This window comes from Anser cygnoides, chromosome 2 (genome assembly GCF_040182565.1).
Source record: "Anser cygnoides isolate HZ-2024a breed goose chromosome 2, Taihu_goose_T2T_genome, whole genome shotgun sequence".
In the NCBI taxonomy this organism is placed as follows: Eukaryota; Metazoa; Chordata; class Aves; order Anseriformes; family Anatidae; genus Anser; species Anser cygnoides.
Genome location: NC_089874.1, coordinates 4,674,211 through 4,697,709, shown reverse-complemented (window position 1 = coordinate 4,697,709; position 23,499 = coordinate 4,674,211). Strand labels below are relative to the sequence as shown.

General features: G+C 36.0%; 1 protein-coding gene across 5 annotated transcripts in view; it reads left to right on the top strand.

Moving 5' to 3' along the window:
• Positions 1-23,499, top strand: part of MINDY4 (MINDY lysine 48 deubiquitinase 4) — an 84,709-nt gene that overhangs the window by 39,631 nt on the left and 21,579 nt on the right. For all 5 annotated transcript variants that reach the window (XR_007162703.2, XR_010829035.1, XR_001207697.3 and 2 more), the window contains exons 12-15: positions 891-956; positions 1,181-1,248; positions 17,673-17,736; positions 20,007-20,168. Coding sequence is in view for 2 of the 5 variants with exons in the window: in XM_013182477.3 (XP_013037931.3) it covers positions 891-956; positions 1,181-1,248; positions 17,673-17,736; positions 20,007-20,168 (360 nt within the window). In the remaining 3 variants the exon portion in view is untranslated. The remainder of the gene's footprint in view (positions 1-890; positions 957-1,180; positions 1,249-17,672; positions 17,737-20,006; positions 20,169-23,499) is intronic.

The window sequence follows — 23,499 nt, the reverse complement described above, 5'->3', positions numbered from 1 at the left end:
TTTAAGGAAATATTACTGGCCTCCCAAATGGAGGAATGAACGTGTCAACAACTTTTCAGAACTAGACATTTTTGGAACAACTGGAAGTGAAAACCTGTATAGAGTGAATGCAACATAAAAACTTGGCTATCATATGTTCTTCCAAGAGAAAAGATGTATTATTTAATATGTTAAAATAATTTTGAGCTGCTGGCCTTTTCAGAATGCAACTAATACTACTGTGCTACCTCTAAGTACTGCTTATCACAAATCATGTGGACATAGGTACAGTGAAAATGTGATGGAAAGGAAATTCCTGATACAGCCAGGAATCTAAGTAAGAGTGCTTGATCTTTCCCATCACTGTATCCACAAGACCATAATTGCTGTCAGGATACAAAGACAAAAAAAAAAAACCAGACAGTTTGAAAGTAAGGGGCTGGACCTGTGAAGTCCTCTGAACTTCATGCTAGAAAGGAATATTTTTGAGACTATTCTCCAAGTATGATAAGAAGTGCTCTGATTAGGCCTGCTATAGACAGCTCACCATATGGGTACAAGCTCCTGAGCTACTTGGTGCTTTTGTGTCTTCTGAAGCTTCATTATTCTTAGGTTCTAAGAGTTGTTTTGCATTGCATAAACTATGTTTCAAAGTGAAGCAAGCTAGCTGCACAATGAACTTACAAGCTGTAAGAAGCAGCATCTATAAATTCAGAAAATATAAATTGCTGAGATACATTTTTTTATCAAGTTACAGTAGTAAGATAGATTTCATTAGATCTTTAAACCATTTTATGTTAGTTGAAATCCAACCACTCAAATTTAAAGTTTTCCCTATGTTCATTTAGTTTCATGTTTTAAAAATGAGTTGCTATTGTTTCAGTTAATTTTTTTATTATATTTCTTCCCAGCTAATACTGCATAGTGCCACAAGATATGAAGATCTGATTGTACTTCTTCAGCAGAATATTCACCAGGTACTATGTATTCAGCTGACAGTCTTTCCGTATTTATCAGTCTGATATGACGTCTTCTGAATGTAGTTTCAAAAACATGCTTTGCATTTTAACAAATAGAGTGAAAAAGTCAGTTTTAACATAAATGAGAACAGTTCTTTCTGCTTTTAGTTTGATTTGCATTTCTTTAGGATTGGGCTTAAAAACATGTACAACAATTTAAATACAGTTCTTTTCTTTTTCAGTTTGAAATTGGCCCCTGTGGATGCATTCTTCTGACTGTGTCTGTCATCTTATCAAGATCTATCAATCTGTGAGTGTCTTTGTATCCATTTTCATAAACTGCAAATCAACCAAGCTGTGCAAAGCGAAAAAGAAGCCATGATGTACTTAAGTCGCTGGCTTTTTTAATCTGTCTTGATGTTTACTCTGTTAAATACAGGGATATTGCTACTTAGATTTACACATTTAATCTTGGCTTTCATTGTTATTGTTGTGAGTTTGAGATCACCCTTTAAATAGATACTTAGTTGTGGGTCACCAGTATGGATGGAGTTAAGAACACAGGAATATAAACACAAGGTAAGTGTGGCTCAGAATATGACAGCTTTCTTCATTTTGTCAAATTTTACTTCTGTAATAATCTCCTAGAGTTATCTGCAAGGGAAAAGAAATGTTCCTTGACAACTTACAATAACAACTGACTTGAAAAGAGCAGCTGCACTTGAAAGCAGCACGGGTTTGATTTGTGTAAGTTGAATGGTGCTTTTATTTCTTGCATCTCTAAATTGTCTTGAAAACGAATAATGACTTAGTCCAGATTTGATATGATTTTGTTCATTCAATTGCTCACCCACTGAACTTCCTAAAAGCATTTACAGATATATTATTTTTTGGTTTTGTTGTCATTTCCTCCTTTGTTTTGCTTACAATAACACTACAGACCATTGGCTTATCTCCCCTTTTGCACTCTGACATGAATGACATGATAATGTTATAGCATATGTCATTCTCATTTTTTTTCTGAGCTAGTTAGAGCAGAAAGGTCTACATTAGTAAAGGTATTTGAGCAAGTGGTAATATACTTGTCACTTTTTAGGATTATCAAAAGCAGCAGTGTTCCTAATTCCTATTGATTGCATTGCTTTACTTGCTATAAAATGGTAAACATTCTTTAATAATTTAAGAAAAAAGTTTATTTTTTCCTCTTGATTTTTAACAGGTATGTTATGACAAGTCCAGTCAATTATCTGTGATTGCACTTCAGGTCTAAACTGAAGATAAAAATTCCTCGCAGCATCTATTTGCATTTTTAGATATCTAAATAGTTTTACAGGTCTAGTTCAAAATGGCAGAATTGTTTAGAAAATGTAGTTATTTTCTGAGCAAGAATCATGACTTTTTCACAGAACTTCATCTTAAAGTACCATTACTCTTCTAGCTTGGTACAGTGTAATACATTGCATAGGTACCTATCTTTTGTTTATAAGAAACAGGAATTTTTCTCTGTCGCTAGATACAGTGGAATGTGTTTGCAAACTTTGCATAAGATTTGTTTTAGAAGTGCAAATTAAATGTCACTTATGTAATTTTCAGTAATAGATTTGAATGGCTATGTCAAAGTACTTCTCTTAGGATATTACAAATATCAAGACAAATAACTCACTGCTCATATCATCAAGAAATATGTACCATTTAGTGGGTGTTACAGGCATTTTAAGTCATTATTTACATAACTGGCATAGTTCTAGATGAATATTTGAAGACAAATGAGAAGTTTTTTACGTAATGGAATTTTCATCCAGCAGTAGATCTTTCTAAGCCTTTTTTTCATCTCCGTATTTTAAGAGAAAATCAGTTTCTACATAAAATTGAAAATGCCAAGTTTCAATTGTCCTGGTTTGTGTGCATATTCTATTGAAAAAGCTAGATAAATTATTTAATTTTTGTTAAGATACTGGCATATTTTAATTTCTCAAATCATGTTAAAATGCTTTAGTATGTGACGACAATGTTGACTGTCAGGAGGTAAAAGTAGGTAAATCTCTCATTTATAATTAATTGATATTATTTGTAAGATAGTTGTAGCCTAAGGATGGAATAGTCTTGCACCATGGTTATCATAAAACACAATTGTGTAAGATACTGAGGTATGTCCAACTAAAAGAAAACAAAGCATTTACATTTGATTCAACAAATATAACATTGGCATTTTGATTAATAAGTAATGAAATGTTTCTCTCTGTCAGAAGTATTCTTCCCAATATTTTCTGTTTCATGAATATTTACTTAAGCTTTCAATTCAGGACATAATTAGAATAAAATAATAACATTATTTTGTATGGTGGGGAAGCATTCATTAGTGGTTAAAAGACAGAACACTGAATGTAGACTAAATGGTGAGATTTATTAAATGAAGGATACAGATTTCCTTAGAGCAATCAGATCTGTGGACAGATGCTTTCCACACCTGTACAGATGGAAGACCGCATGCTGTTGTGGTCCTGCCAAATAATTGGGAATGATGGCTGCAGTAGTTGGTGGTGTTCACAAGGATCAAATCTGTTTGTACCTTCTTTATTCTGTGACTAACTTCTGGCCATTCGGAAGGGTCTCAATACTGCCAGCAATGGAAGAATGTCATCTTAAGATTAGCCTTCTAAAATTATGCCCGATCCTCCCAGCTCCCTCTGTAATCAGTGAAAAGAGAGAACATTCTCTAAGAGAGTCATCCCATCCAAAGATGTCAAGAAACATGAGGAGAATTGCTGATAGGTGGTGCCTATCTTTTTCCATTGAGTTTGGAGAGGGAATGACCAGTTTAGACTCCTATTTCTTAGATTTTTGCTATTTTGAGGATAATGTTGTATCTTATCTTTATTTACATTCTATGGAAATATTTTGATCTAGGCTCCCTTTATGCTTAAAAAGAAAGAGAAAAAGGTCGTGATTCATTTGACATATCAAATATCAACCTTAGAATGAGATAAATCATCTTCTGAAATGCTGTTATCTCCCCTGTATATGAAGAAAATATAAATGACTACTCATGAAGAGGCTCTACACAGTATACAACATGTAGTCAAATAATTCTGTCTTACAGTGACTGGTCAATAAAATGGGAGGTGACATGCAGTGTTAATATTGCTAAAAATTATACATGATGAAAAAACAGTCTCAACTATTCTAACCTAGTGATGGGCTTTAAAAGGTTATTATGTAAAAGGAGAGAAATTCTGGCACCATTACTAGTAGTTCTCTGAATATACCAGTCCAATTTTCTATGATAGCCAAAAATGAAATAATGTGTTGAGCATTATGGTTATAAGAAAAGAGATTTTGACTTTATGTCTTTGCATAAATACATGAACTTCTCCTATATGTATCTTGCATGTAGTCTTGTCTCCCCTGGTCAGTAAAAACACAATAGAACCCAAACACACTGGAAGACAAAAACTAGAACGTTTCCCTTTAGTGTGGAGTAGCTTCTGTGTGAGAACAGATTCAATCTTTCCTATTCAGCATTGGAGAGGGACAACTTGGATGTGATAAATATGTGGAAACCCATGACAAGGTTTAATATGGAATGATTATATGTTGTTTCACAGAGTCTAAAAACATGGTTGTCAGGGAAATTATCAAGCCTCAGATTTAAAAATCTTTAAAAATTAAAAAAAAAAAAATAAAACCATGCTACTTTTTCATCTGTAACATAAGTAACTTTTGGTACTGGGAGATGAGGAGGCCAGAAGTATCAAGAAATTCACATAAATTTACTGGAAGGTGCATGCTTCAGTTCCTTTAAACCCACCTGCCTGAATGTAGCCTCCATGTGGCCCAAATTTTTGTTCTGCCTTGATGTTTGCTACTGCTGCTGCTGACTGGATGCTGGCTTAGGCTGACTTTGGTCTGGCTCCATGATTTTTAGGTTGTTACCGATTTTTTCTTGTAAACAGAAATTCCAGATTGCAGCTAGGTCTATTACTCTAAATCACCGAAACATTAAGTATTTTTATTTAATGGGCCCACACAGCCAGGAAATGCAGAGTTTCGCACTGCTTTGTAGGTTTTGCTAATGAGTTTATCATACTTCATACACTAATGATCATCACTGGTAGAACTGATAACAAATGGCCAAAGAGGAGTGAGAATTCCTGAGGAAGTTGCTCAGAACGTGTTGTTGCTTCTGGTACAGGAAGGAATGCTAGTCACTAACAATTGTAACCTCTTTTTTTTTTTTTTTTTTTTTACAACCAACGAAGAATTAAAAAATAGTGGATGTGTTACACTTGCTCAGGGGACTGATCTTCCTGAATGTGCAAACTACATACTAAAACCTTCATGTTGTTAACAGCCACGAGATATTTTCCAAGTACCTTGGAGAGACCAAGCTACCAAGCTAAAAAGCAGGCTACGAGCTCCCGTGTGGACCATCTCATCACATCTAGCACTTTGTACTTTCACACCTTATTGTGCTTATCCATGCAAAACCCTTGCTATATTAGGATGTAGCTGGCTTTGATCTATTCATCAAATAGCCTTTAAATTTCTGCCTCTTGCCAACCAGACACACAGTTTTCATTGCTATATTTTTCTTAATCTGTGTAATAACTTTATTGAATAAAACCATCATTACTAGAACCTATTAGAGCTAAGAAAATGCCTTAGGTCAAATTCCTTTGTGGAAAAGCAGTGTATTGCCATTTGCAAGCTACCTGCAGACACTAAAGAGAGCTTCATCTGAAAGACAGACTCACTGCCTTACTCACAAATATGCTGGCCAGTACAATCAAATCAGCACTGTTTGCAGTCTCTTTGGTTGACTCGTGCACAGATACTTTATCACTTACTGGTAGCAGACTGCAAATGTAATGCTGCAGTCAGCACTGGTCATTTGGCTCTCTCTTCACTTTTTTGTTTTTGTGAGAATTAAGAAAACAATGGTACCATCTGGAAAAAAAAAAAAAAAAGAGAATGATCTTACAAGTCAAGAGGAGGCTTTGCACTTCATTAAGACTCACCACTTACTAATAAATTTAGTAAAATATGAGTCCACACATTTTTCTTTGATGTGATCTCACAAATCTAATAAGTATCCTGCTGTCACCATTTCTCTTCCATAAAACTGTACAGACCCATTTCAAAATGATTTGTGTTGTTTCCCTTTGTGATCTTAGCAGATTTTCGTGTTGTGAGCTTTTGGTTTGTTTTTGTTTGGTTGGCTTGTTTGGTTTGTTTTTGGTTTTCAAAAGCTAATGCCTTTTTATTAAGTGAGATGATGTTTAGATTCCTTATCAATCGAGGCCTCATCACACCTACTAAGTCTGTTTTTAGTTACTAGTAATTTAGTAATCTTACCTAGTTTTCTGAAATCTTCCACCATCTAACAGATTTTTTTACTAAGGGGAATCATACAGTTAAGGGTAGATTCTGTGTTCTTGAGCATTTAGCCTTCATTCCTGTGGTACCATTTTTCTGAACTTAATCTTTCTTTCTAACCCTTCCTTGTAATAAATGCAACAAATCATGTTGATGGCAGTTCAGTAGATGTATTCCGTTGCAAAAAAAAAAAAAATCAAAAAAAAATCCTTTCCATGATAAATGAAGCCAAGCCGCACTAGACATGTTATAGGAGGGAGAAATTTTGACTTGTGTAGACTTCACATGAAAGGAAAGCCTAATCAGACAGGCTAAAGGACCAGTGGCTACAATCCCTCTCTGACTATGCAGAGCATCTAGATTCAGCATTTGCAGAACCAGTATACAGTATACCTTCCTAAATGAACAAATTGCTCATCTGGAGAATATGATTTTTAGGTGCTCAGAGGATCTTGGAAGAATTTTGCACTGTTGTCATTATTATGCCATGTACAGTGCTCACATATATCCATTCATCAACTTGGTTTTACTTCTCGAACTATTTGGTTGCAAGACACGTGCCAAGGACCTTCCTGCTTTGGTACAATATAACCATTCTGTCTTCACTCATCCTATCTTTGTAGGACAGCATTTCACGGTGAGCTGTACTGTTACACATTTACACTATTTACACTATTTATTTACAGTACAGCAATACCTATGAGCTGTAATAAAGATCAGAAGCCCTCTGTCAAACAGAGAGAAAGACTGGGGCCCAGCAGTAAGACTGTCTTTACCTGGTGAGATAACTTTTTATCAAGAAAGGTATAACATCAGATAAGCATCACTGTAGTAATCTTTATCAAGCCATTTTCTTCTGTATCTTTCCCAGTTATATCATTCACTGTGAAATAACCCAGATTCTGACGTTACTTTACATTTAACCTCTTTCAGTCACATAGGACATTAAAAAGAAAGTGGTATTGTGTTGGTGCATGAATCGTGGGTGGAACAATGGGTCCTCCACCCTCAATCCATTTTCTTTAACTGACACCTTTTCCTGTTGCAGAGCCATTCGCTAATTTAAAGTTCCCCTAAAGTACACCTATTCTCATTTTAAAATCTCCTCATGTTGTTTGGCTGGTAAAAAAAGGCTTTCTGTGAAATGTTCATGTGGCTTGTCCAATGGCAAAAGCAATTACAAGTTCACATAAAAGATCCAGTCACATGAGGCACACTCAGTTCTTGATGAAAATATGCCTTTTTTTTATTAGCCAGTTTTCTGGGAAAATGGCTTTTCATAATCAGTTTCCCCCCACTTGAGAACGCCTGGAAGACCATCAGCAAGGGGAAATTATGCGTGTAACCAGTTTTCACTCAGTGTTTACAGCTCTCTAATATAAATACATGTCATCATGTATTTTACCACTTAGTCTTTTGGTGTTTGAAAAAGATAGGGAAGCAGTTATTTTTAAGGGGAAACAGCTGCTAAGTATGTTATAGTGCAAAAAATCAAGCAACTAGACCTAACAGACTAATCCATATTTGGGAGTCTCGGATCTCTCTAAGACCCATTTGTGACTTTACAACATGGAGGAAGCACAAGATTAGATTTACCAAGAGCAGTGAGAGGACAATAAATAGGAGAGTTTGTGTGGGATCCAGACCTTGGTAGGGAAGAATCAAGTCCTTGTTTGTTTGGGTAAGTGAATTTCTGTACCTGCTGCTTGATAGGTTGCATGCAGTCCTCAGGATCTTTCATGTCTTTGGTGCTCTGTTGTATGAACTGGACAGAGGCCCTTCTAGCTGAGAGATCACTGGACAGGCATTGTTTTTATTAAGTGGAATCTTAATGAAGCACAGATTACAGCTTCAGCTGCTAAGAGGCAATAAACAAGGGAGTTTGCTTGTAAGAAGTTAATATTTCTCCTTCAAAGAAAGACAAGAAGTCAGGGGTAGTAACAGAGACAACCTCAATAACATTCAAAGGAGGATGAGAGACAGATCTGAAGCTATGATTTGTATTCTCTGAAACTTGGATAAGCCGTGGAATGTATTGATGTATGAGCTGTTGAACTGTCACCTTACAACACTTGAGGAAGAGATGATCCATGGACTAAAGAATAAAGCTAGAGATGATGGTAGAATGGGATTTTGAAGACAAGATAAAAGAGAATAGGGTGTGACTCAACACAAACATATGCATCTGTCAATAAGATCTAGAGATAAGCAAGCTATAGAGCCTGTTAGATACAGAATGGGACCCAAGGGGAAACATGACCACAAAGGCAAGAAGAGGAAGAATTGCATTAGATGTAAAGAAGCTTGCTGAACTGAAGAACAAAGAACAAAAGTTAGTGATAAGGAAATAGAAAAAAATGAAACCAAACACAGCCAAATGGGGAAGAATCACGAAAACAAAGAGGATGTCCTGGGTTGTTGCATTCTTTCTGTTTGACATCTCACTAGGTAAGAGATTGATATATTGGGGAAGAAAGAAAGAAAGAAAGAAAGAAAGAAAGAAAGAAAGAAAGAAAGAAAGAAAGAAAGAAAGAAAGAAAGAAAAAGAAAGAAAGAAAAAGAAAGAAAGAAAAGAAAGAAAGAAAGAAAGAAAGAAAGAAAGAAAGAAAGAAAGAAAAAAGAAAGAAAGAAAATAAGAAAAAAGAAAGAAAGAAAAAGAAAGAAAGAAAGAAAGAAAGAAAGAAAAAGAAAGAGAAAGAAAGAGAAAGAAAAGAAAGCAAGAAAGGAAGAAAGAAAGAAGTAAAGAAAGAAAGAAAGGAGAGAAAAAGGGAAGAGAGCTAGGATTTACACAATAGAGCAGCATGTGACCCTTGTCTCCCTGTTAATAAAATACAGGAAGCCTGTAACCAGCATAGGTCCATAGAACTGAGAATTGGATAGTGTGCAGGGAGGTAGGATGTTTGCTATGCATATGCAACGGAAAGGTTTCACATGGCAACAGGGGGAAAATCAGTATTGTTCCCCCTGTTACATCTAGTTCCATCTAGAACAAATCAGGATAAATCATAGAGCCTGAATGCCTGAAAAGAAGAAAGGTTAGCTCATTTTCTGGAGAATCTTCTGAGCAATAAAGAAAGAATTCGAATGAATGAAAAAAGTGTGGTGAACAACAAATAGCTCTAGCAAAGTTAGTCTGAATTTTGGTGAATAATGTGATTCAGACACGATCAGACTCAAACCTTATCAAGGAAATTAACAAGCAATTCCCTTATAACATCAATAACAAGATATCAGGAAAGTGTGATGTTTTAGTTTTGGGTGAATGTGGCTGATATTAGGAATAATATAAGGAATGCCCCACAGCTAAATGGATATTCTGTCTTAAATTTCAGTAAGGAGAATGATATGGGGAATGGTCAGGATGACTAATTGCAATCTATGCATAGAAATGGTATTAATTACGTGGGAGGTAGAACAGAAGCTAAAAAAGTGATGGTCACACAATGGAAAAATATGCCAGATATCTTTTTGCCTAGGTGTTACTTCTAAATTTATGCAAGATTTTCTGAGCTATCTCTTGCTTTGTCAGACTTCATGAATGGGCTTTATCCTGGAAGCTTACTTGCTCTGTCAGAGTATATGGCTTGGCCCATTAAAACATGCAGTTACCTTGTATCTCTGGTGCAGTAAATCTGGGGAAGTGAATACTATGCATCTCCAAATACTGGCAAAACTAACACTTAACAGGTACAATGACAAATATGCTTAATGTCTTTTTTTCACAGTAGAGGTCACCATATAACTGTAGTAATAAACAATGCCTACATTTAAGAAAGATGGAAAAACAAACCAAGCAACTTAGTCTTTAACTCAGCACATTGAAAAGCTATAGGCAAAATTCTGAAAAGAGAGTAACTAACTGCAGAGGTAAATGGAAAATGGTGGAGAAAGCCGTCTGATTTTACTGAAGATAGGTTATACAAGACTGAACTAATATTCTGCTTTGATAAAGAACAGCCTTTTTAAAATGGGAAATGAAATAGATGAATTCTATCTGAACTTCAGTAAGCATGCAATTATAGAATCAGAGAATTGTTAGTTAAACTGGAAAAAAAAAACACAACTAATAACATCAGAATAAAATTAGTTAGGGGTGAGATAATAAGATGTTTTTGCATTTGATATCATGCCACATGAGAATTAATTTACTAATGTGAAGATAAGAAATCTTTTAAAAATTGTATGGGTGATAAAGAAAGGTGCTCAGAAGAGTTATCAGCAAGGAGAAGGTTACTGATAAAGTTCATCGGTGATCAGTCTGAGATTAATCTTTCTTAATATTCCATTCAGTTATGTTGAGAAGGGAGTGGTGTGCTAATGAAATGTACTAATTAATCAAAATTGAAAGGCACTGTCAATACAGAAGAGGAATCATGTTGTACAGAAAGAGTTGGCTCTGCTTCATGCTGAGGGTAATAAAAAAGATTTTTTCTTTTTAACTGCAGAAACTACAGGGTTGTGCAAACAGAGAGTACTCACTGCTGTGCTGTCACGGTCCATGAGTTATAAATGGAAGGGTAAAGAGTTGAGAAAAGTTGTGGAGCACAGAATGTCTTTAAGCCAGCAATATAAAATAGCATTGGATCTGCTCTTAGGATGTATTACAGTAAATAGTTTGAGGAGGTGAAGAAATATTACAGAATAGTGCAAGGCACTGATATATCCTCATTGAAATACTGTGTTACCCATTGGCTTACCCATTAAAGACAGAAGAAGTGTTGGTGAAGGGAAGACCAGGGTAATGAGAAATTTGTCTTATAAAAGGAGAAAAAAAAAAAAGTGTTTATCTTTTCTAGCCTAAAAAAATAAAAAAATAAATAAAAATGAGACAGGCCGTGAATATTTTCTACAATATAAGAGGGAAATGTGCCTAAGGAAACAAGAAAGACTGAGAAGAGTTATTTAATTTAAAGGACAATATTTGCACAAAATGAAAATACATCAGTAAACTTAGTCTGTGAATCAATAACCCTAGTCAAACTATAATTAGATTTCAGGTTCCTAAGCTACCACTGCAAAAAGTATGAGAAACCAAGAAGCAACTAGGAAATGTGGTTATCTGTGAAGGAGATATGGGATGGCCAGAGTTTACCAGACAGATACAGAGAATGTCATCTTCCTGTCCCTGTGTCTGCAGCTCAACATTATCCGAGGCTATAGTCCACATCGTGGCTTATGTAAATGCAGAGCATCAATCTGACAGTTATCTGAGATATGTGGATTTAATAAGACTGTCCATTTAGGATTAAAGCAAAGGTCCATCCAGCCTGGTAGGCTGTCTTTGACAGTGGAAAGCTGTAGCTGTTGAAGGAAACTGCATAAGAAATGGGGTGAATATAGAGCAATTATTGTGCTGGTATTTTCTCCATGTTTCCGATAGTCAGTAATTCAGAGACTTCCTAAGCTGGCAGTTGTATCCGGACCACTGAGTTTATTAGCCCTTGATGAACCTATCCTCCATGAATTTGTCTAAACCCTTTTTGAACCCTTTTATTCTTTTGGCCTCCACAACATCCTGTGGCAATGAGTTCCCCAATATAGTTATGTGCCTTGTGATAAAGTTTTTCCTCTTGTTAGCTTGAACTGCTTGCCTGTTAAGTCTACAGAGTCTTGCCTAGTTCATGTTATGAAAAGTGCTGAGTACGGATTCTTTATTCATTTCCTTATCATTGAGAAATTTTTGATCCTCTGTTGTAATACATTAGTTGTCTCCTTTTGTAGCTATGGCTATAAGTTGTCTGTATATGGCCTGTACAGTCGCTTCTCATAGGGAAGCTGGTCCATTTGACAGGGGTTTCTTCTGGCCCTCTGAACTCTTTCTGGTTCTACTCTATCTTTGTACAGCTTAATTTACCATGAGATGAACTCACCTATTCTGTCTGTGAAGTCATCTTTTGCATGCTTCCAGGGTCACATTTTCTCCTTTGAAAGAACTACTGCCAACAAAAGCAATAGAGGAAAAGTGTAAACTCAAGAAACAAAATGTTCAATTTCTGTCATTGTCAAGTTAAAACTTGACGCAAACTGATAATTTGAAAGTGGCTGTTCATGCATTGCTTTTAGTTGACTTGTCTGAGCAAGGACAGTTTTGTCAAAGCTAGCTAGGAGTTGTTATTTCTATAGCAACTGTATTTCTCAGGTTGTAAACTAAAAATATATACTCAGTCTGTCTGCAATGCTGACGTATTCGTGAGTATGATTTATCTTTCCAGACCTCATTATGTAACAATTAGATGGTCATACCCAAATCATGGTAGGCTCCGTTCACATTCATCAGACAGTGAAAAGGCATTTCCCAGTAGTTTCTTCCTCTGCTATGCACATTATTTACAAGGTCCTGTAAATTACTTCAGGACTTACTACTTTTTTTCCACATACTGAAATGTAAAGAAGCCAAGGACGATTAGCTGAAGACTATGTGTTCATCTTTAGATATAAAAAATTAGCCCATCCCTAAGTGACAAATTAGCTTCATCATCTTCCCAGTCTTGTTTTTTCCCTTTCCTTGAGGAAATCAAAGCCTTTCAGAAATGAACACTTTTGATTTTAGGGGCATAAGATATATTTTTTTAAAAGATCTCCAAAGAGGCAAAATAGAAGTCTGATTCTATTAAAACATAGAGCAGTAATGAAAACAGTCACATTTTTGCCAAATTTCAGCCAGCCTCCTCTTATACTATGTACTATTCAGCTCCATTTGCTAAACATAAGGTCGTAGTGGTTAAAAAGATCCTAGTTTAATATCTTTCCGTAATGTGCTCAGCTCAGAGGGACATGTTGCATTCAATAAGAAAGATAATTTATTCTGAAAAATGGAACGATGGATTGAATATGCCAATTGCTTAATCACTTTCTGCATTAGACCTATCCCTCTGAAATATAAATACTTCTTATAGGGTGTAAGCACCCCTGTAGCAGCAGAGCTGATGAATTAAACGTGCATGATTACCTGAGTACGTGTACATTTCAAGAACTTTGTGAAATTATCAGGCATGTGAAAAAAGTGATAAATGAAGAATTGAAACCACTTCCTTGCTTTTATTGGTTTGCATCCCAAACAGCAATTTATTTATTTATTTTTAACAGAGGGGCTCTTAACTTCTTTTATAAGCATTCATTTATAACCTTTGCAGTGTGCCAGTATTAAAAAAAAAAAAAAAAAAAAAAAAGGAACATTTACACAATAAGCCAGTCACCCATCCTGTCATTTTCCACATCCCCATTGTAATTATTTGAAATCCTTGTGCTTGAAGAGGAGTTTTTCTCCCTCCCAACCCAAATTCTATTTTGGGAGTAGACTTGTAATTGTGTGTTTGTTAATATAGCTGTCTGTTGCCATGAACAAAGTGAGGTCACCAATTCTCAATTACAGCTTTGCCACAGAGTTAAGGGCTTTAAAACAGCTAGCACTTACTTAAATGCACCTTTTGTTTGTTTTATATTATTTCATTTTGCTGTGTTCTGAAGTTGCTATCAGTCTGAATGATATCTAGGTTAAAATAACTAGCATTAACCAGCTCGTTTAGTGATAGGCTGGAATTCTTCCTACTGTTAAGTTTGTCTGTGACTTTTGTATTTAATATGCAATGTTCAGATGTTCTCCATTAAAGACTTGGCAAGGGTTTTCCTGGAAATACATTGCGAATTTGTGTGTATGAAGCATTTTTAAAATGTTTTATTTATCTAACTTAGTGTTATTTAGAAAAAGTTCATCTGATTACAGTGCTCAAAATGTTTATGTTTTGGATTTGTATTTGTACACCTTAAAGCTTCAGTAGAGTGCTACAATTCACAATAATTTATCAACACGCTATCAGTGCTAAGGCTTATACTGCTTTTACAGTTTCATCTATTTATGCTATTTTTCTCCATCTGTCCTAAGCTCTTAGAAGACTTTTTTTTCATTTTTTTTTTATAATGTGTATATCCCAGAATGGATGAGTGTGTTGAAAACATGAGGCAAATTTCTGACTAATAGGAACTGTCACAGCTGTCTTGATGTCAGTAAGTTATGTCACAGTTCAGACCTGTGGAAGGGTTGACTCAGAACATCTATACATCTCCAGTACTTTAAACCCTCAGTAAATGCATTAGTTGATTTTGTGTTGTTTTTGTTTTTATAAAAAATCTTTCAGTGTTTTTTTCTTCTGTGATTTTTTTAACTTCAAATTAGCAGTTTCATCAAGGCTGAATATTAGCACAGAATCATCAACAGGAACATGAAGAAAATGAAATTTAAAATATATGATCATATTTTTGGAAAGACTGTTTCAGGCATTCCTGCCCTAAAGCTATCAGCATTAGAAACTGTGAAAAAATACATACATTTCACACCACATGTTTTTGGTTGATTTCTGTCATGACAAGATTTCTCCAACTGCTGGCTCCAAAGCCACCTATGCATTTTTGGCTTTGCCACGTAATAACACACAGTAGTTTTATATAAAAATAAAGAGAAAATATAAATATTATATAAGAAAACACATTATATTATATTATTATAAAATTATTTAATTTATTATTTATATAATTGTTGTATTATATATTGAATACATACTAAAAAAGAAAAAATTATGTTGCAAACTGAATGATGAAAAAGTTATGCCCTATGATGTAAATATCTCACCATGATTTTAATTAAAAAAAAAAAAAAGATTTTTAAAAAAGTACCAAATTAATTAAACTACATGGAGATGAGTTTTGCCATGTTTTTGAGGTTTTGTGAACATATAAAATATGTCCACATTTTTTCAATGCATCAGAAAATCTGAACGAAGAAGTTCAATCACTACTGGATGGAGAATTCAGCAGCTGAAGGGGACTCGGGGCAAAAACTGAAACATAGCAAAGGTTGAAAGCAAGACTCCATGCCCACTATTATGTCAATCTGAGTAGGTAAAAGTCATGTGAGATCTTATGGACTGATCTGAAATTTAGCAGATCTCATTATCACTCTTTTGTTTATGAACTGGCTCAAGAACTGGCTCAATAATGTCTTCCTATTGAACACAGTGCTCAAGTGTATTTGAATACACATTTAATTTCATATATTTCTTCAGGAGGTTTTCAAAATAATGTCTTGTTTTCTATTTGAGTAGTTTCAAAGACTACAATATTTCCAGTTGGGGCAATGACCACCATTATGAGCCATCATATCAGTCAACATATTTCTACCTCACTCCACTTAGACTTATGTACTGAGGATGACCAGGATTCTTAAAAGTCTCATGGCTTTTCTGGGGTTTTCTGTTTTAATGTGATTATAAAGTGATAAATGGAAAATTCCGTGCAGGGACAAAGTAGAATTAGTGGTAACAATCTATTTGCTGTATCTGGTTTTACACCTGATAGCCAAGATACCAGAATGGACAAATCCTTCATATTTGCTTGTCATCAATGAATCTCTTCACAGTCCAGCAGAAAACAAAACACGTTGTAGTTATCTGGTATGTTTACAATACACAAAGGGTACTTCCACTTCTGAGAAGCTGATGCCTTTTATTGTAACACAATGAATACACCTGCATTGAAGTTGGTAAGTCTTTGGGAGGTATGAATAATAATCTTAAAATGGTTTAGAATAGGTGTAAATCTTCTAGCTATATGCCTGATGTTTGTTTCCTCATCAGCAGAGCTGATTTGAAAGGCAGATGTGTTTCTTCTTAAAAATCTGAGATACACCTCTAAGCTCCCATATTGTTTGTACCTACAGATGAAATTAGAACTTCCTCCTATTGTCTTTCTCGTATGTCCCATCGTCCCTAACTGACGCATATTGTATAGTCTACTCATATCAAACAGGGCAACAGCATTTTCAAGATGAAACTGTTTCTCAAACTAAAAAATGGCTGAAATCCAAAGATTATTATTATCCCATCCATTCCTCACAATGTTGCATGAGAGACTTTTCCATATCACAGGCACACTTTCTGTGGCCTTTTCTTTGATTTCCCACTAGCGAGAGATGTTATTATAACAGTTTTATAACTGAGACTAACTTGTAAATTATCTTTCAAATTAACAATAAAATGGGAATTGGTGTGATTTGATGGCTATGACAAATTTTCATGATTCTAAGAATCATTAGGACTGGAGATCTTGAAAGTTATACATAACATTCAGATTTTGTCACTCACATAAATCCCATGCGAAAAACAATTTTGTAATATTTGGGATGAAGACAGTAAATGCAGGATATCTCAGCGTTTTACTTAAAAAAAAAATGATTTTTTTTTTAACAGAGCATGTATAGCCATGTTGAAGGGAAAATTCAAGCCAGCTCTAGTGTAAACAAATCCATTCAACTGTTACTTTATCACAAAACAAAGCCTTCTCTTTCTTTACTCTTTCCTTCTTTCTTTCTTTCTTTCTTTCTTTCTTTCTTTAATTGTGTTTATTGTCAGGAAACATGAATATTTAGGTCCACAGAAGATTTTACAAGTCAAGCAAGAGTGAGAAGATTGGATGCCTATAGAATAACTAAGTTTTAACTTTTTAACTGATGATTAAGCATCCTCTCTACCTTTGTACCAAACTGAAATAGCAATGTAGCCAAAGAAACTGAGAGCAACGTGTTTTATGCTGAAGACCGGAAGTAGCTTTTTTATGAACCATAAAACTAATGTGTGGAGTTTATTGCCATAACTGTCCCAGAATGTAGTCCACAGTTTGTTCTGAAAACCACATCAGACATTAATGTATACAATAATATTTGCAGTTACATTATATTTGCAGGATAAAAATAATCAGTTATAAATTTTATGTTTTAGGGCACCAACCAATCACTAATTGAATTATTCCAGGAGTTATGGGAGAGGGAACTTGGTTTGGAGAGATATTACTCCATAATTATCAGTGATGCAATTTCATGGACTTTTGTCTTTGATGTCATAAAATAGAAGGGACCACATGACAGTATTATAAAAGTGTACACCTGGAGTCTTTTTTCTTTCTCCTTTTCATGGAAAGTATAATGCATAGATAATAACATCTTCAGTTTGTGGATATATCCCGAGAGTCAATGACAGGATAATAAATACATGCATTTGTGAGAACATTTTATCTAGCTCATTCTGTAAGACAAATGGTCTAGTAGTTCTGATTTGTAGTTCTACCTTGTGGTAGAATGGCTTCTCCTTTCTTCTACAGCTGTTTTCTTTGGTCTGGCTGTAACTTCTGTTTGCTACAGGTCTAGTTGATATATACTCTTTTTTCCCTGTGTGAAAATTCAACTTAAAGGAATTCCAAAATGTAAACTTCTATTCATACTCGGGAAACAGCATTTTTCCCCAAGATTTAGAGATATTAAGTCAAATGAAAAGAAGCAATTGTGCTTAAGTATTCCCTACTCTTTTTCAGGGTGCGCAATGATTTTGATGTGCTTACAAACCGTTTGATCGGCAGCCATGGCTATTGTACTCAGGTAAGTTAAGCGTGAAGTCTTGGACATATCATATGCCTCTGCACAGAGACCTGTGAACTGAACCCTGGGAAGAGATAGCATTTCTTATTTTAAGTACCTTACGTGTTTTTTTGTTTGTTTGTTTGTTTGTTTGTTTTCCCCCAGAATGTTATGCATCTTCATCTTTATTGTTTTATCCTTGCATTTTGGTAGACTGTTGTCTTTGCTTTCAGAGTCTCTGCTTTTCGGTCTGTTAAATGAGTCCTGCTCAGCTAACAGCTGATGCTGGCTAAAGCTAACTGGTGCTTCAAACTGGAGACTCATTGATTATAGCTGTAACCGAAAGACACATGGTGCTTGAAAATAAGGATTCTGAATTGCTGTCTGTCACTTAGGCTCATAACTTTATGTAGTCTAATTCCAGCTCATGCCCTGTGCCACATGTCTCCCACTGCCTGGCTCTAGGCCTGCAGAGGTGTCCAGCTGGTTGGAAACACTGAAGGTGGAATGAAGGTGGAACGTAGATCACAAAATTCTGGGACATGGATTACCTGAAAACTGTGACATGGGCATAAGTTATGTGGTTTGAATATGGTGACAGCCATTAAATGTACTGCCATTTTGGCTGAAAAAAGGCAAGCTTCATGTTCTTCTCTCGTACTATCAATACAAGACTTTTATGCTGTGGTTACCTGGTGATTCCTCAAACAGGTGGTGGAACATCACTGGTGGTCTTGGAAGTCCTATAAGCATCAGTAAAAACCTATAAACTTTGGGGAGTCCTCCAGGAGAAACATTGGGATGTAACTCTGTGCAGTTATTTCTAAAGTCATACATGAAGTCCAAACTGACAATAACAGTGTCAGTCATGTTTTAGGGCATAATATATAAATATATTTTTTTTCTGGAAACTTTATTCTTATTTTCCTTCATGTTTCTTGCCATATGTTATTTATTAGTGGTTAGCTGAAGCTAACCATTCATTCGTTGCTGTACCACAGTCTGCTGCTATATATCAGCAGACTAACATATGCTGCTACATATGTTATTTGCTGTTATGTCCTAGCTGACCCTTTCCAGCTCTTACGCTATGCAAAATGTTTGGTGTCATTGTTCCTTGAGCTTCATGCACATGCATGTGTGCAAATACACACACACATACACCCTGGCAAGAAAATCTTTTAACAAGTCTTGTCCAATGTACAAAACACATTACTATGCACATGCAGAAGTATTGGGATAGTACTGCAGAGCTTTTAATTTATATCATTCATGCTGTAGCTTTCATTGTATAGAAAAAGGGACACCAAAATGTTTTAAGTTAAACAAAACCAAAAACACTAATCAGCAAATTGGATGGGATGCCATCCATAAGGACCAAGATGAGCTTGAGAAGTGGGCCCATGTGAACCTAATGAGGTTCAACAAGTCCAAGTGCAAGGTGTTGCACCTGGGTTGGGGCAATCTCAAGCAGGAGTACAGAGGGGGTGAAGAACACATTGAGAGCAGATCTGCAGAGAAGGACTTGGAGGTTTTGGTGGAAAAAAGCTTGTCATGAGCCAGCAGTGTGCGCTTGCAGCCCAGAAGGGCCACTGCATCCTGGGCTAAATCACCAGAGGAGAGGGCAGCAGGTGGAGGGAAGTGATTATCCCCCTCTGCTCTGCCCTTGTGAGGACCCACTTGGAGTCCTGTATCCAGGCCTGGGATCTCTAGAACAAGAAGGATGTGGTTATGTTGAAGCACATCCAGAGGAGGGCCATGAGGATGCTCAGAGGCTGGAGCACCTCTCCTACAACGACAGGCTGAGAGAGCTGGAGTTGTTCAGCCTGGAGAAGAGAAGGCTCTGAGGAGACCCTATAGTGGCCTTTTGTTACCTAAAGAGGGCTTATAAAAAAGATGGAGAGCAACTTTTTACATGGTCAGTTAGTGATAGGACCGGGGGAATGGTTTTAAACTAAAAGAGAAGAGATTTAGATTAGATGTTAGGAGGAAACTCTTCACTCTGAGACTGAAGAGGCCCTGCCCCAGGCCACCCAGAGGAGCTGTGGCTGCCCCATCCCTGGCAGTGCCCAAGGCCAGGCTGGATGGGGCTGGGGGCAGCCTGGGCTGGTGGGAGGGGTCCCTGCCCATGGCAGGGGGCTGGAAATGGGTGGGCTTTGAGGTCCCTTCCAACCCAAACCATTCTGTGATTTTATGTGTAACTTTATCAACACTAAATCAAGCTTGTACTAATGTCTGGTACAGACAAGATAGTTAACTGATTTTTTTTTTCTTAAATATGTCACAAACAGGAATTAGTGAACTTGCTTTTGACTGGCAAAGCTGTGTCCAATGTTTTCAATGATGTGATAGAGCTGAATTCTGGAAATGGAAATATCACAATCTTGAAAGGCATCGCAAGCCGCAGTGATATTGGTTTGCTGTCTCTCTTTGAGCACTACGATGTTTGCCAGGTATGTTTTGTATTCTTCTGATTTAAATTAAAAAGAAAACAATTAACAAATTTAAAATTGACTTGGAGCGAATATAGCAACTAAGAAATTATGGGCTTGATTCAGTTGCTCACTCAGAGGATTCAGATGCCCGAAGGCAGAGCATGGTTTTCCTTCTGGATGGAGGTCTGTGTCACAACTGTCAGCCCTTTGTAAATGGCTTGGGTAGTCTAGAGCATCTAAATCTTGTGTTTTTCTAACTGATCTCCTGGAGTGGAAGTCAGCTCACAGACTAACACTACTACGTACATCACATGAACTAGGACCTGGTCAGTGCAGTCTCTGGAGATGAAAGCTGTTGACCTGACTAAGCATAGGTGTCTGTAGAACAAGTTCCCCTGGTTGTATTCATTAAATCTCCACTGGTCATAGTGGAAACGAGACACTCAGCTCACATGTGGATACATATTTTAGTCATATAAATATAAGTGACTGGGTCTGGAGATGAAGCTCACCTGAAGTATTCAGTTTTCCATGAATTCTGATGTGATGGGGAGCCAGACTGATTGCATCGTCTGCTCCATGCTGTAGTGGTGGAAGTAGTCATATTGTATTAGCAATAATAGAAAACTGATGAAGCTGGCTATAAAATGGTAATGTTCCCTTTAATATGGCTTTGAAATTAATATTTTAGTTGTATTTATCATAAAAACTGAAAGATAGATTAAAAATTTCAAAGAACTAACAACTGTTAATTTATCTCTGGAAAAACTTGCATAAGGATTTCCCTGATTCTCCACCAACAGATGTTATCACCACAACGGACGTCTTTCCTAAAGACTTGTTCTATCTTAAACAGGCAATCTTGTGTTTGATGCTGGGATATTATTTGAAAGTCTCTTGCCTGTGTTAGATGCTAGATTAGATAATTGTAATGGTCCCATCTGGATTTGCAGTCAGTGCCTCTATACAAATTTGAAAGCGATTAGCAAAGAATTTGTTTGTACTGATCTAATATTAATGTGTGACTGAAAGCAAAGCTTGTTTTTAACTATTTCCCATATGGCTGAAGTCAGTTACATTTTCTTACTACTGAAAAATCTAATTTTTATTATTTTTAATAAATGCAATGCATTATATTAATCACAAGATCATAATAAGGTTTCAGTTCAGTCAAGAAAGCGTATCAGTGTATCCAAATCAGATTTATTCAGAGCAAACTGAACTAAAAATATATTAACTTCTGTTTCTATTTCAAGCTCTCTGCCCTTTCCTATAAAGAATGTAACACTTAAAACCTCAAAAAAAAAAAAAAAAAAAAAAAGGTTTTACACTGCTATAGCATTTTTTCCATTCTCCAGTGAGGAAAATGACTTCTAAGTAGCAAAATGGTCAGTGAGGTCAGTGTAAGTAAGAGCTATTTCTTTCTCATCTGCCCTCTAAAAACAAAATAAAAAGTTACCCAGAGAGTCAGACACTGTCTTCCACTTATTCTGCAAATTATATGATGGAGGGTGTCCTTTCCTTCCAGCTTGGGAGGTGGACTCAGGAGTAGTGATCTGTTTTCTTAATTGGTTACAGAAGCCCTGGTACACGTTGTGTTTTTGCTGTTGTTTGGGTTTTGATTCTACACCACTTAGGCATCTGATGCAAATTGTCTTGTGTTTTTTTTTATTAAGAACATCTGCTCTGCATTTCAGTTCATATGTCTCAGAGCGTGCCCGTCTAAGGACTAGGACAAAAGTTTCTGGTGGATTTTGTTCACAGGTCAGGGGAGTCCCTACTGTGGCTTCAGCATGAGGGGCCAGATTCTGCTTTCTGCTACAAACTTACTAGTTTAGAGCAATTTAGAGAAAATAAATGGCAGTGATAGTTTGCTGTGTTGGAACTGAGAATAGAATTTGCCTGTAAGTCTTTCAAACTGACTGTTTTCTTCCTCTCCACATTTAAGTAGCTCCGGCATCCAATTACATTGTGGCTATGAGGATGGTAACTGAAACCAGGAATGGAAAAGAACTGTCATTTATCTTTTTTTTTTTTTTTTTTTCCCCAAGAAGTAAGAAGATTGTAAGCATGATATATTGTGAATCATAGACGTAGTTGGAAAACTCCCTCTAGGTCACATTCAGTCAATCTCTCAGGGGATAATGCAGGATATTTTTATGTCCTGTTGTAAAGTAGGTGCTCTTTTAAAAATCTGTATCCCTGAAGTTCTTGCTTCTCTATTCAGATAGACATTTATCAGTTGATTGCAGTGTATATAACTATGATCCTGTATTTTTTCTCGCTTGTCTAATTTAAAATATGAGAAAGTGTAAAAAGAGATTGGCAGGTAGCTGTAACACTAAATGTGAAGATTTAGTTTTTATCTACTACACATCTTGTGCTTTGAATGTTCTTTCTTACATTAAACCTGACTGATCACTTACTTAGTTTCCTCTGATTAACACTCTTACTTGTACTCTAAGCTGCCGTCTAAACAATTAATCCCCATCCACTAGACATTTGCAAGCTGATGTAACAGTTCTTCCCTTTTTCAACAGCACAAAGCTGTTGACAGCTGTTATAAGCTCAAAGCTTATTTTTATTGCTCTTCTACAGCCTTCTTCCTACTTACCAAAATATTTAGGAAGAGATATGCAAGATTTCAGGCTAGATGCACTAAATCCATGCTGTATCATTTTATCTCCATTGTCTAAAATGTGGAGTGTTTGTATATAATCCAGTTTCATTAGCGTGTCTACAGGGCATGAGAACTGAATTAATCCTTCTGTCAAACTTCAACAGTAGCAAATAAAACCAAAATGATCTGTCCCTTTTTCCCCCAAGATTGCCTGAAGAATCCCTCTGTTGCTGATCCAGTAATTTCTTTCAGTGGATCATGCTGAATGTGTTATCTTTACTGATTGGAAAAATGTGTGCTTCAAGTAATTTGTCTAGAATTGTTAAAGTCTAATCATCACTCTTAGTCCTAACATATCATCATACTCAGTATAGTTTTTGTAAGGTAATTGTTGCCTTTTTTTTTTTTTTTGAAAATGACAGATGGATCCATTCAATGTAATTCATATGCAAACATTTAGTTTCATAGTGAATTTCCACATTTTAATGCAAAAAGAGTTAAAGGTCTGTTGCTGTTACTTTTCCGTAGGCAAGTTACACATCTTTGGATTTCTTCTGTGTGTGCCAAGCCCATATTCAAGCTATATTAGTTCCATCTGATCCTACACATTTAACCAAGAGGACTAAATTAAGATTTTGGGTTTCCTGGGATTTACTTAATGCAGTTTAAAGTGATGAAACGTTTCCAAAACCTGCTCAACCCACATAAAATTGGTGCAGGTTTCCCTCT